General features: G+C 50.8%; 1 protein-coding gene and 1 pseudogene across 1 annotated transcript; both read right to left on the bottom strand.

Annotated features, from left to right (window-relative positions):
• Positions 1 to 4,699: 4,699 nt before the first annotated feature.
• On the bottom strand, positions 4,700 to 8,324 carry LOC108544113 (cTAGE family member 5-like). The gene has a single exon (XM_017895082.1). It carries the CDS (start codon positions 7,338 to 7,340, stop codon positions 5,013 to 5,015), a length of 2,328 nt encoding a protein of 775 aa, XP_017750571.1. The 5' UTR covers positions 7,341 to 8,324; the 3' UTR covers positions 4,700 to 5,012.
• A 928-nt stretch (positions 8,325 to 9,252) lies between these two features.
• LOC108542418 (copper-transporting ATPase 2 pseudogene) lies at positions 9,253 to 9,825 on the bottom strand (annotated as a pseudogene).
• Between the last annotated feature and the right edge of the window lie 4,128 nt (positions 9,826 to 13,953).

Raw genomic sequence — 13,953 nt, 5'->3', positions numbered from 1 at the left:
CTCTGTAAGTTTTACAATCCTATTTTGGAAATTTCAGGGAATGCCTCAGGCTAGGTTGCAGCTGGTCCTAAGGGAAGTTTGAAAAGGAAAAGCACATTCATCTCTCTGAGAAACACCTCCCTGTGCTGGGAAATGTGAAAGCAGGTGGGACAGCAATCATCTTCCCACATCACATCGTCACCACAGCCAACGTTTTTCTGAATACATCACACACCTGGCTCAGTAAAATCTGTTTTCTAATCTACTTTTTAACTTAATGTGTTGGCCTCAACTTTGCACTTTATTTTTCTTCTGCTAACATAATTCATGACTGTGGTGTTCTCTTCTCTGGAGGTACCTTCAGTGAGGCTCAGTTGAAGGGTCAGCGTGTGCTGCGGTCGGGATGTGGACGTCAGTGTGCCCAGGCACGAGACCACACGGGGCACAGGGCACATTCATGGAAACCAGTCCATCGCATCCAGCAGGGTTCTTTGTGTGGCTGTGCATTTAAGATCAATACTTTCTTAGGGTTGGTTTTCTCTTCTCTACATGAAAACACTATGAGGCGCTCATTTGACTGCAAATCCTAAGTGCTCAGAAAGTTTCAGAACGTGTCTTCACTGGCTTTCCCCTGGAAACAAGGCCCAGTACTTCAATGCCCTACATAGAACTCCCTCTGATTTGTACACTCTTAAATGATAGGTGCTTGCGGCCCGCAGGGAGATTTCTCCGTGGACGGTGTGACATCGGGAATGAGAAGGGCAGAGGTGGCAAGGACTGCAGGTCTGTCCAGTCCAGGGGGTCAGAAAACCTTGCCTGTTGCTGTAGAATGAATTGTTCTTCATACCATTCATAGGCTGAATTCCTAGCCTCTGAGACCCGTCAATGTGTTCTTATTTGTAAATATGGTCATTGCAATTACATTTAAGATGCAAATTAAGTCCAGCATGGTGGCTCACACCTGCAATCCCAGCACTTTGCGAGGCCGAGGTGGGTGGATCACCTGAGGTCAGGAGTTTGAGACCAGCCTGGCCAACATGGTGAAACCCTGTCGCTACTAAAAATCCAAAAATTAGCCAGGCATGGTGGTGGGCACCTGTGATCCCAGCTACTCAGGAGGCTAAGGCAGGAGAATTGATCGCTTGAACCCGGGAAGTGGAGGTTGCAGTGAGCCGAGATTGTGCCACTGAACATCAGCCTGGGTGACAGAGCAAGACTCTGTCTCAAAAAAAAAAAAAAAAAAAGATGTAAGATGAGGTCACAGTGAGGTAGGTGGCTCTTAGTGCAATATGAGAGTGTCCTTATAATAAGAGGACAGACCCGAGAGGGGAGCACTGTAGGACACGCAGAGGGAGGACAGCCAGGTCCTGATGGGGGCAGAGACTGCAGGGCCTGTCTCCATAGAAGCCAGAAATGCCACGAAGAGCCAGAGACCACCACGTCTCAGTCTGCTCAGGCGGCTCTGAGAATAGACTCTGTGGCCGATCAGCAGCAGACACTTATCCCCCACGGTTGTGGAGGCTGGCAGCCCAAGGTCAGGACAGGTTCAACGTGTGGCGAGGGCTGCTTCCTGGTGTCATCTTCCCGCAGTGCCCTAACATGGTAGAAGGGTGAGGAGCCCTCTGGGCCTCCTGTAGGACATTACATAAGGGCACTCACCCTGCCCAGGAGGCTCCACCCTCAAGAAACCAGCCCCCCCCAAAGGCCCCTCCTAATGCCGTCACCTTGTCAGTGGGGAGGACTTCAACACAGTAATTTGGAGGGACAGAAACTCTCAGTGTATTGTACCCCAGAAGATGAGAGAGAGAAAGCTCTGCCACCACCTGGGTTCTGAGCTTCTAGCTCCAGCGCTGCGGGCAATGAGTCTCCTGCTTGAAGCCCCAGGTTGTGTCCTCTGCAGCAGCCCACGACACACAGCTGGGAACACACACGTTCTGAAAGACAGACAGGCCCACACAGCCCCGGGAGTGGGGGCTCCTGCAAGGCTGCGGTGAGGGGCCCTCCAGGGCTCTGCAGGTGCTGGTGGCGGTGCACCTAGCATGCATGGAGAGAGGAACCCACAGATGCTTGCTAGACCCTTGGCTACTCATGTCGATTGGCTATGGCCTGATGCTTGGTTGGGGTTTGGAAGATACACCTGCAAGCCTACATGGAGGAGACAGCAGTGCCAGATGAACCAGTCACCAGGGAAACCCACCAGCTCACCCAGCCGCTTGGCAATCCCAGATCCCAATGGAGCCAGTGGTGTGCATATAGACACCTGAGCAGCAAGCCTGAGCATGGATGGTAGGAGCGTGTGCTGGGTGCAGGGTGCTCCATGTTCACCCGAGGGGCACGGCTGGGGAGAGCCGGGGTGAGGTCTAGAATCATGCAGATGCAGCCAGCCTTTCTTCCTCGCAGAGCCACAGCCTCCCAGGCAGGTGCCTCTGGCACCTTCCATTCCAGCTCACGCTCCTCCTTCTCCCTCTGGTCCCGCCCAACTCATTCTCTGTATGTCTCTGCCTTTGACTCACATTCCTTGAGGCACAATTCTAAGGCTTCCTGGATGACAGCCATCATGAACTCCATCTCCCTTGCCAGCTGTTTCCTCCCCCGTGCTCCCACTCTGGCCACCAACTTGCCCAACCCACTGCCTGTGAATATGCCTTTGTAGAGAAGAGGAGGGGCTGACTTGGATGGAAGGGTGTCTCCTGTCCCTGTGTGTCCTGGAATCCTCACGTGCATGTCTGGCCCCTCAAAACGAGCCTGAAAACGGACGCCTGCTCTCCCTCCTAAACATTCCCATTCCCCTTCCCCATTTCAGGAGGCAGCAACTCCATCCTTCCAAACATGCAGGACAAAGTCTTGGAGTCCTCTTTGAGTTGCTGCTTCACACCCCATCACGAGTCTCATGGGCTCTGCCTGCCTGCAAAATATACCCTAACTTAGGCCACTTGCTATACCTCCGCCTCTAACGCCCTCATGGACACCGTCATCACCTTGTGCATGGACTGGTGCAGTAGCCTCCCAACCAGTACCATTTTCCATTCTTGCCTGCTGCCTTCCTCATCCCAAATGTATATTACAGTGGGGAACTGGATGGACCTTTTCCTGCAAGCATCTTCAAAGTCTTTGACCTGTTATGGGTTGAACTGTGTCTGCCCCCAAAAAGGATATGTTGGTGTCCTAACCCCCAGTATCTTGGAATGTGACTCTACTTGAAAATAGGGTTGCTACAGTGGTGATTGTGTTAGAGACTGATCATTAGGGTGGCCCTAAACCGATATGACTGGTGTTCTCATAAGAAGGAGCAATCTGGACGTAGAGACAGACAGGCACAGAGGGGAAGACGGCCGTCTGCAGGCTACGGAGAGAGGTCTGGAGCACACCTTTTCCTGGCTTCTTCAGAGAACTCACAGCCCTGAAGCACCTTGATCTCGGACGTCAGACATTCAGGCCACGGAGACAACAAACTCCTGCTGTTTAGGTCACCCAGGCTGTGGTTCTTAACGGCAGCCCTCGAAAACTTATACAAAGACAATATATTTTAACTTAACAAAAAAACGATGCACCTCAGATAAGGAGTACACCCATGCAGCTAATGCTGCCAGCAACCCCAGCCCCTGATCGTGTTCATGACCATAGTGACCGTTTATGGAGCATGCCCTCTGCCTCCGCTCGTGCAGACACCTCGGCATTATCACATCCTTCCGCGGGCCAAGAAATAACACCCCCAATCCACACCTAGCAGGCCAGACTGCCAGGAGCCAGGAGGTCATCTGGATTCATGCAGAACGTCAGCCTAAAACCGGGATCCAGCCAAGCCACCCCACTCAAGATTAACCACGCAAGACGCCACTGCCTGGGAATGGCGTGGGAAATGTTTCCTTCCATTACTGGAAAACGCTGTTCGGTTATAAAAGTGGTATGAAAACTTGATAGGAAAATTGGACAAAAAACACTTCCCCTCGGTGATTAAAAGAACCAAGTTATGACGGCTTCTCACGTGCTCGCATTTGTATATGACTGGAGCCTCCTATAACTGCTATTCCCCGTTCTTCTCTAATCTCAATCTCCTATTCTCTATTCAGCCTTTTTACTCTGCTCTTTAACACATTTTATAGTATTTGCCATCTTATAAAATCCCTTTCTTGTTGAGAGATCCAAAAGATTATCCTGATGTCTGCATTCTATTCTAAGCTGCAACAACTCAGAATTTGGTGAGTCTTCACCTACAGATCCGCAAGCTTGGCCCGTTTTCCGGGATCCCACACAACGCTGCTGTCGGCATCTATGCTTGTGTGGGAACGGAAGCCAAGAGCTCACACTGATGAGGCCGCGGACAGAAGGGCCCGGGACTCTGGGGACCTTCAGCACAGCCTGAGCTCGGCACGGTCGGCCCCTCCCATGAACTGACTCAATGCCTGGTGTCTGGGTCTGTCCTTGCTGTGTGCTTCAACCCCAGGCACAAGAATGAGACAGTGACCCCAGCCCTGAGCATGAGCACGCCATGCGCCCAGCACCTAAGTCCACAGGGTGCTTGGCCTGTGTCTTCTCACCTCCCTTTTCTTTCTTTTTTATTTATTAAATCAACTAAAATTTATTTAATTAAGTATAAAGTTACTTACACATTTGTCTACAGTCACAGTAAATACAGTTCTTGGCATAAAGACAAGGCCTTTAGAATTTAAAGCCTCCCCACCTGCAAGATTACATATATAAAACTCCCACTATTTTTATGTAATAGTGGATTAGTCAAATTAAAATAATTACACTATCTAGAATAAAATAAAATGAAAACAATTTATTCATAAGATTCATATTTAAATCATCCTTATTTACAAAATACTATCCTGAGAATTATAATTCCATTAAGTTTCAATTTGAGCAGAAGTGTAATCACTTAAGTAACAGCAGTTACTTAAAACTGAAAGTGAGGTCAGTCAAAATGACTTTTGAAGAGAGCAAAACTATTGTCAGGTTTCTCGCTGTGGTTCTGGATGTTCAGTAGCAGGCTCATTTGAAGGCAGACTCAGCCCTGAAGGGAACTCACTTCAACCTTCAGAATGTGGGGGTGGAGGGAAAAATCCAGGTCTTGGGGGAAGGTGAGAAGGAAAGCCCCTCGGTGGATAGACGTTTCTCATTGCAAATGGAGCATGTCGTGGACCTGGGAAATACCTTGGTGGAAAATAAGCTCGAGAAGCCCCAAACCTGGTTCCTGGAGGAGGTGGGGGGAAAGGAGGTCCTCTTCTCATGAACGGGCCCCTCACATCCACTGGAAACAATGGACCTCTGATTGGAGCAAGAGGTGGAGGAATAAAGCCAGGGCCAGTTGCTTCTTTTTCAGTGGGCAGAGATGAATCAGGCACATTTAAATTCCCAGGATCATCTTTGGTATCATTTCTACTGGATTCCATTTCTGAAGGCATTGACCCATCCATTTTATCCAAAGAAGGCATATTCATACTTCTGAGTTCTGCTGGTCCAGGGCGTCCAGCAGAGTTAGAATAAAATCTGTCTTCCCTTCGGGGAGGAAGAGCTGAACCAGGATGTGATTGTCCTGGTGGAGGAAACATCATCCTACGGTCCCGTTCCCACGGAGATGGTAGGGGCCCAGTGTCAGAAGGAGCCCTGTGAGGATGGGTGAACCTCTCACAGCTTGATTCTCCTCTTTCATTGGCAATCTCATGGTCCAGAGGATTCCCCGGGCCTCTTGAACCTCTTCTTTCTTCCCCTGGAGGCAGAGGTGAGGGTCTCAGTGGACCCTCCCACAGAGTTGGAGGATAGAGAAAAGCTCTCGTTTCAGGTAAAGGCCGACCCAATGGTGAGGGACCATATGGGGAACGCTGTCTGCCAAATGCCGTATTTGGCACATCAAGTGCATACGGATCCTCTTCTAGAAGCTTTATTTTATACTCTGTTTCAGCTAATTTTTGTCTGTTGTGGGCATTTACTTTCCTTAAATAGTTGAAGTTTCTTTCAGCAGCCCGAGCTGCCAACCAATTATGACGTGCTTTTTCCTCATAAGAAATAGCCTTCCTTTGATAAAAATGAATAGTTTTCTCAAATTCTTTAAGATCTTTGGCTCGCTGTCTATAGGTCTCCAGCTCTTTAGTGGCATGGCTGATCATTTCGTCTACTTTAGAAAGTTTCTCTTCTTTCTCTAACCGGTAATTTTCCTCTACTGTCAATTTCCTGTAGAGGCTCTTTTCGTTTTCTTGATATAATTCAGTCATTACTTTAAGATGCTGTTGAAGCCTCTGATTCTCACTTTCAAAATGTGTGTTTTCTGACTGCAAAGATGCTTGTTCAGTCTGAAGATTTTTAATATGCTCTGTAAGCTCTTCCTTTGTTTTATCAACTTCAGATAACTGAATATAAATTTGGTTTCTTTCTCCTTCTAAGGTTTTTAAAGAAGCATTTAACTTAGTAGCATGAATCAGCGTCTTCAAAGCTCCTTTTGAAGGATCATCTGAGTGAGCACCATCTTCCGATTCACTGTTCACTTCTAAGTTATCATCATCCGTTCTGTCTTCTCCAAGCCTCCCAGCCCAATCTTTCATCTTTAGCAAGCGTTCAGTCAGAGTCTTGATGTGATTTGCTTTGTCATTTAGAACTTGTTCTGCATGTACTTTGAAGTCTTCAAATGTTATTTTCTGTTTATTAAGTTCACTCACTTGTTCTTTCCATACTTCAGCTTCTTGCAAAAGCTGTTTCTGGCTTTGTTGAAGTTGAGAATTTTCATTCAAAGCATCTTCTGTTGCTATCTTCAGTCGTTCTTTGTTCATTTGACATGTCGTGAAGGTCATTTTGGCTTCAGCTACTTGTGATTTGAGGGATTTTGACTCATATTCCAGCGACTGTATGCTTTTGGAAATATCCGCCATCAATTCATCTCGTTCAGAATGTTTAGATTTCTCTTCTTTTAACTCTTTTTCTAGACAGAGTATTTCATGCTCAAGCTCAGAATTTGCCCTGTTCAGCTTTTCACAGGTTGCCTCCAAACTTCGTGCTTCTGCTGCCGCCTTCTCAAAGCTGGCATCCTCTAAAGATGACTCTACTTCATAGTCTTCATACTCTTTTTCAACAAGGCTAAATTTTTCAAGTAGTTTACATTTTTCTGCAATTAGTCCAGAAAGCGCCACAGCAAGTTTTTTCTCTCTTCTCACATAAAGCCGTCTCCTAACCGATCTAAAAGTTCTCCACAGAAAAAGGAGAACAGCAAAAAATCCAACAACAGCTGCATGTATCACCAATTCCCATGGAAAACCATAAGGATGAGAATCTGTTCTCATATCTTCAGTCAGTGCTGCCACAACTCTGTGTGGCAACTCCAGGATCAGTCCCAGGTACGGCTGAGGGGTAGCCCCTGGCTCCTCCATACTCCAGGATTAGCCCCAAGTACCGCTGAGGGGTAGCCCCTGGCGCCTCCGCACTCCAGGATCAGTCCCAGGTACCGCTGAGGGGTAGCCCCTGGCTCCTCCGCACTCCGGGATCAGTCCCAGGTACCGCTGAGGGGTAGCCCCTGGCGCCTCCGCACTCCAGGATCAGTCCCAGGTACCGCTGAGGGGTAGCCCCTGGCTCCTCCGCACTCCAGGATCAGTCCCAGGTACCGCTGAGGGGTAGCCCCTGGCTCCTCCGCACTCCAGGATCAGTCCCAGGTACCGCTGAGGGGTAGCCCCTGGCTCCTCCGCACTCCAGGATCAGTCCCAGGTACCGCTGAGGGGTAGCCCCTGGCTCCTCCGCACTCCAGGATCAGTCCCAGGTACCGCTGAGGGGTAGCCCCTGGCTCCTCCGCACTCCAGGATCAGTCCCAGGTACCGCTGAGGGGTAGCCCCTGGCTCCTCCGCACTCCAGGATCAGTCCCAGGTACCGCTGAGGGGTAGCCCCTGGCTCCTCCGCACTCCAGGATCAGTCCCAGGTACCGCTGAGGGGTAGCCCCTGGCTCCTCCGCACTCCAGGATCAGTCCCAGGTACCGCTGAGGGGTAGCCCCTGGCTCCTCCGCACTCCAGGATCAGTCCCAGGTACCGCTGAGGGGTAGCCCCTGGCTCCTCCGCACTCCAGGATCAGTCCCAGGTACCGCTGAGGGGTAGCCCCTGGCTCCTCCGCACTCCAGGATCAGTCCCAGGTACCGCTGAGGGGTAGCCCCTGGCTCCTCCGCACTCCAGGATCAGTCCCAGGTACCGCTGAGGGGTAGCCCCTGGCTCCTCCGCACTCCAGGATCAGTCCCAGGTACCGCTGAGGGGTAGCCCCTGGTTCCTCCGCACTCCAGGATCAGTCCCAGGTACCGCTGAGGGGTAGCCCCTGGTTCCTCCGCACTCCAGGATCAGTCCCAGGTACCGCTGAGGGGTAGCCCGTGGCTCCTCGGCAGGGCCAAGGCTGCTCTGACGGTTGCTGCAGTAACCGCAGCCACAACAAACGGTGGAGAACGCACAGCATTCCATCTGGAACCCGGATCCCCACCTGGCAAGTGGAGCGGACCACTGCGGAGCCAGCTGCGGGGGGAGCTGGGGACGCAGGCACCCACAGGCCTCGCAGGCCCATGCGGCCCACCCCGGCCCCCTCGTTACACTTTACATCCTAAGGCAGCACTAAAACCTGTATTTTAAAACAATACCACATGGGGAGAAAGGCTCAGGTGACCCAGCATCCCAGCTATGCCATCCACAAGCTGGCACCCTAGCTAAATGTAGCCCTGTGCATGAGGCCAGCAGAAGAACCTCCCAGCTGACAGAATGATAAAGAATAACAAATCATGGTCTTGAGTCACTAAGCCTTGGGGTCATTTGTTACGCAGCAGTAGCTAACTGAGATACCTGCCACGTTATCCTGTTGGTGTTTCAGTATCTGTGGTCTGAAATCATCAATTTGGGTGCTTGACTAAAATTATGCCCCATGGTAAATTCTGGTAGGTATTTTTATAGCTAAAATATAAGTTTTCCGATTGACCTTTGCTTCATTGAAGATATATTTATTTAGCTCCTCCCAAATGAGACAGATTATGGTTTTTAGATTAACTCCTTCCAGGAAAGGGCTCACCTCTGCCTAGCATGATCCTCAACCATCCCATGTACGACTGAAAAATGCTAACCTCATTCCCAGAAGATCCAGGGCACTTAGAACAGTGCTGGCACGTAGACAGTGATCCTCTTACCTCTCCATCAAATGTACCTGCTCTGTGTCCATTTCCCAAACACTGGCACTCCTTCAACACGGATGATGCCTTGCCCTGCAGTGAGCTGTCATCTTCCGTGCACGCACATATCTTCAACTCATCCGGAAAGCTCACTTCTTCAGGAGAGGAACCAACTACCTGCCATGATGGGTATCCCAGCCAGCTTGTAAATCAGCGCCAGACCAGGCTGATGCATATCCTCTGGACGGTCCTCTTGGAAAGATGAATGCCAGCCACCACATCGCGATGGGTATCCCAGCCAGCTTATAAATCAGTGCCAGACCAGGCTGATGCGTATACTCCGGACGGTCCTCTTGGAAAGATGAATGCCAGCTACCACGTCTGGCCAGTCATTTCTGTTGAGGACGATGTCGGCTGCCTCGATGGCCACATCCGTGCTGGTGCCAGTGGCAACGCCCATGTCTGCCTAGGCCAAGGCCGGGGAGTCATTGACCCCATCATCCCCCACCATAGTGACTTTCTTCCCTTTGTTCTGGAGCTCCTGGACCTCAGCCACCTTGTGCGAAGGCAGCACCATTGCAAAGACTTTGTTGATGCCAACCTGGGTGGCAATGGCTCTGGCTGTCTTCCGGTTGTCCCCCGTGCTCAAAACCACATCCACACCCATGCTTTGAAGCATGTGCACAGCCAGGGTGGTCTCCTGCTTGACAGCATCTGTGATCGCCGGCATCAGCAGCTACATAGGATGGGGCACCCCACACCAAGATACCACACTTGCAGTGTTCTCATCTGTCAATAGCCACCAGGATGGCCATCTGTCCTTTCATCTCATGGTCTATCATAGCGTCACTGACATTGCTAGAAATGGTTAAACCGTTGTGCCTGAGCCATTTGCGGTTTCCAGTCAGCACAGAGAAGGTCTGGGGGGCTACATCTCAACAACCTGCGCAAACACCAGCTCCCTGCACCAGCCGCCGTCTTCCTCACCTCCCTTTTCTACTCTACTTGGAGGAAATCCTAAGGCCATTGTGGGGGCTGGACATGGCCCCTGAATCCTGCACAAAGCATCCACACCTGCCATGGGGATGCCCCGGGCACAGCAGCTGCAGGTCCCTGGCTTCATGCCTGGAAGAGGCTCTGGGGTAGATGTGTGAGTTGGGGGCAGCAGTAAAAGACAGCCCTGGGTTGGAGAGTGTAGCAAGGGGGCCCACGGAGGACAGGGGAATGTGAGCACAGCCTGCCTTAGGGACGCCTCTGTCCTTGCCACCCTGCCAGACAGCACAGTGGAGACAGCAGTGTAAGGCTGTGGTCCTAGGAGTCTAGGGTCTTGGTGTGACTCTGAGTCAGCAGCCAAGTCCTTAGTCTTGTGATCCTAATTCCCTACAGTGAAACCTCTCCAGGTGACATTTTTCTTCTTGCTGGAAATATCAGGATCTCCACACCATCTTTTCAGGAAGCCTGCTTTAAGATAGCATGGTTTTCAGGCAGGAAAGTGCTGCCTGCCCGCAGAAGACAGAGCTCCCCTTTGCAGGAACACAGCACCAAGGGAGGCCTATGGGAGCCATTTCTTCCTGTTGTGGCAAAGGACAAGGGGAGGGAAAGAAAAGTGAAACATGCCCAAATGTAAGCAGTTTACAAGTCGTTAAGTAGAAGGAAGGTGTTGAAAGGGATTAACATGTCCCCTGGGGTGCAGGCAGTGGGAACACTTGCGCCGTGCCAGCTCCGCATCCTGTCTTGCCCAGCGGCAGAGAGGCAGGGCCTGTGAGATGTGGTGGGGGCTGGCAGCGGGGGAGGCAGGGAGGAAGGTGAGCTGCATGCTTCGGTGCTTCATCTGCGCAGGTACCGGCAGGATGCAGAGAAAGAGAGAACAAGACTGAAGTGCTCACAGCTTGCTGACTGTCACATGGGCGACCTGTGACCCTGTTCTGGAATTGGCTGAATGAAGAGACAAAGTCTTTGAGAAAACAGCTCTCTGAGTGGGGAGAAGCAAATACAGGAACCCAGGGGAACCCAAGGAGATATTGCCTGACCCTGCAGGACTTCTCCAGGAAGCGGGAAGGCCAGGGATTTCTGCCACCTCATGACCATCCTAAGCTGTGCCCCTGGCCTTTGGCCATGCAGAGCCTGCGTCTGAAGCGGCAGATCAGTCCCACTCTTGGGCACAGCGGAATGGCACCTTCTGGGTTTGGCCCAAGCCCCAGGTGAGACCCTGCAGGTGTGGAGAAATCCGAGCTCACGTGGGTCTGGTCCCCGCCCCCTTTACTCCTGGGTGGAGGCAGGAGGGGTGGGCCACAGGATCAGCCCCAGCCTAAGACCTCGGGCCACACCCCTCACAAACGCAGTCTGAGCACAGCTGCCCTGTCTCTCAGCCGCAGGTATTCTGAACCTGCCGTCAGGGAACTGGGATCCAAGTAGGAGGGAAGGCCAAGCATGGGCCCCTGGGGCCCAGCTCCCTCCCGTGGTGACTGACCAAGCCAATTAGAGCAGGAAAACCTGGGCAGACAAGGGCCCTTAGGATTGTGGTTGTAACTCGGTTACTCAGTTCCGCAAACCCCTTCTCGCAGGGGGCGGGGACACTGCCTGTCCTTCAGGACAGGTCATGAGAGGGATGGCCACTGAGTCAGCTTCCAGAACCACCTGCCTGTAGCATTCGCGCACGTTTCTCCACCACCACGGCGCCCACACTGGCCACGCACGTGCGGGACTATGACCTTCCTGAATGAGTTTCCACGCATCTCCTGAGCACCTCCTAAAGCCAAGAGCTGGAACCGCAGGAGGCAATTCGTCCTCCTTAACATGATTGCATAAATTATCACCATGCCTGGGCCACCCACAGCAGGCCCTCAACATCTGTGTTGCATGGAATCAAATAAAGGAAAATAGCAAAGAGGTCTCAGATTGCACGTAGACCCTTTCCAGACGGAGCACGTTGGGCAGAACATAAATGGGCTGGGAAGTTTGTTGTCAGGAGTCTTTGAGTTCCAGGAGCTTGGAGGTGGCGGGGATGAGAGGCCGGGAGGTGGGGCTCCGCTGGCACTGGTTCCTATGCAATCCCAGAAAAATAAGTCATCCTTCTAAGCCCTAATTCCCTCATCTGTTAAAACAAAAACAAAAGCAAACAAAGAGGCATGTGTGGGGAGGGGATGATGACTCCCACCCCTTCTGGATCAAATGAAATTTGCTAAAGTCTTTTGTAAACTGCCTGTGCCCTGCAGCATCGTCGACTTCTTCAGCGGAAAGTTTCTAAGCCCCCCTTGCACTGACACACAAGTCAGAGCCTCAGCGCCATTTGGCACATATTTGAACTAGCCTGGAGGACAGGCTGGTGAAAGCTCTCTAAGTAACAAAGCTTGTTTGTGACATTTGAAGGACTAGCCATGATAAGCTCTCTAGTCTTCCGTCTCTGTTATCAGCAGTGGGATATTTAAGTTATTCTGAAGTTTTAAACAAATCATCTTCTTTCTGCTACTCTACGCATATTTATGGTAAGCAGTGACTTGGGCCTTGAAAGGCCATGCATTTCGAAGGTGTGTGTTTCAATGTTGGGAATTTTGTGAGGTACTGAATATTCATAGGCCACCTCGACAGATGGCGTGTGGGAAGCTCCTGGAATCCCTGGAGATACGGAGTTGCTGTATCCAGCAGCTAGGATAACCCTTTCATCACAGACAAGCTCTCCTGTCCAGGGATAAATACTCCAAAGAGAGGGAGGACAGCTCTTCCCCATCTGTGCGGTGGCTAGCCGACCCGCTGCCTGGGAATGACCAGTACACGTTTATGAGGGTGAGAGGAGGCCACACCTCTGCTCAGGGACAAGGTGGCCGTGCTCACCCTTCCATGCAGTGGATCGAGTGGCTGGCCCCGAGGGGTTCCTGGGGAGTGCTGGATCAGCTTCCCAGTCCCAGTATATTTTATGCTAAAATTTTCCTAGGATAATTTTATTTGAGGAGTAAAGAGGCTTCTCTTAAAAATGAGAATGTCCTTGGGAAGAGAAAATTCAGAGATGGAAGAGTAAGGCCCAGATGTACAAAACTAAGTTAGGCGGCCACCCTGGGGGTGTCGGGGAGACAAATCACCAGAACTGGAACAGAAAGTCATTTACATCTTAGTATGAATTAGTCCATACCAGCTGCTTATCTCTGTATAGCTGGTTTAGTTTTCCCGCCTTGAGCAGACTAGAAGTTTTATTAGGATGACTATCATTCAAAAATATCAGGGAAATATATTTGATTTTTTTATTGTGGTAAAACATATGTGATGGTTAATTTTATGTATCCAATTAACTAGGCCATGGTGCCTAGATACTTGGTCAAATGTTATTTAAAATGTTTCTGGGAAGGTCTAGTTCGATGAGATTAACATGTAGGTCTGTGGACTCGGAAAAACAGATTTCCTTGTAATGTAGGTGGGCCTCATCCAATCAGTTGATGGCCTTAAAAAAAAGACTGCGGTCCCCTGAGTAAGGAAAGAGGAATGAAGCATTCTGCCTCCAGATGCCCTTTTAAGATGAGACACATCAATGCTGCCCTGGCCCTCCAGCCTCCCAGTCCACCCAGGAGAATACTGCCAGGCGAGGTGGCTCACATCTGTAGTCCCAGCACTTTGGGAGGCCGAGGCAGGCAGATCACTTGAGGCCAGGAGTTCAAGACCAGCCTGGCCAACATGGTGAAACTCCATCTCTACTAAAAATAGGAATACAAAAATTAGCCAGGTGTGGTGGCGCACGCCTGTATCACAGCTACTTGGGAGGCTGAGGCACAAGAATCACCTGAACTCGGGAGGTTGAGAGGTTGCAGTGAGCTGAGATCAAGCCACTGCACTCCAGCAGTTAGACTCTGTCTCAAAATAAGTAAGTACA

Source organism: Rhinopithecus bieti, unplaced genomic scaffold (genome assembly GCF_001698545.2).
Source record: "Rhinopithecus bieti isolate Rb0 unplaced genomic scaffold, ASM169854v2 scaffold_1017, whole genome shotgun sequence".
Classification (NCBI taxonomy): Eukaryota; Metazoa; Chordata; class Mammalia; order Primates; family Cercopithecidae; genus Rhinopithecus; species Rhinopithecus bieti.
Note: the sequence above shows the minus strand (reverse complement) of the source record. Positions and strands in the feature narration are given on the sequence as shown.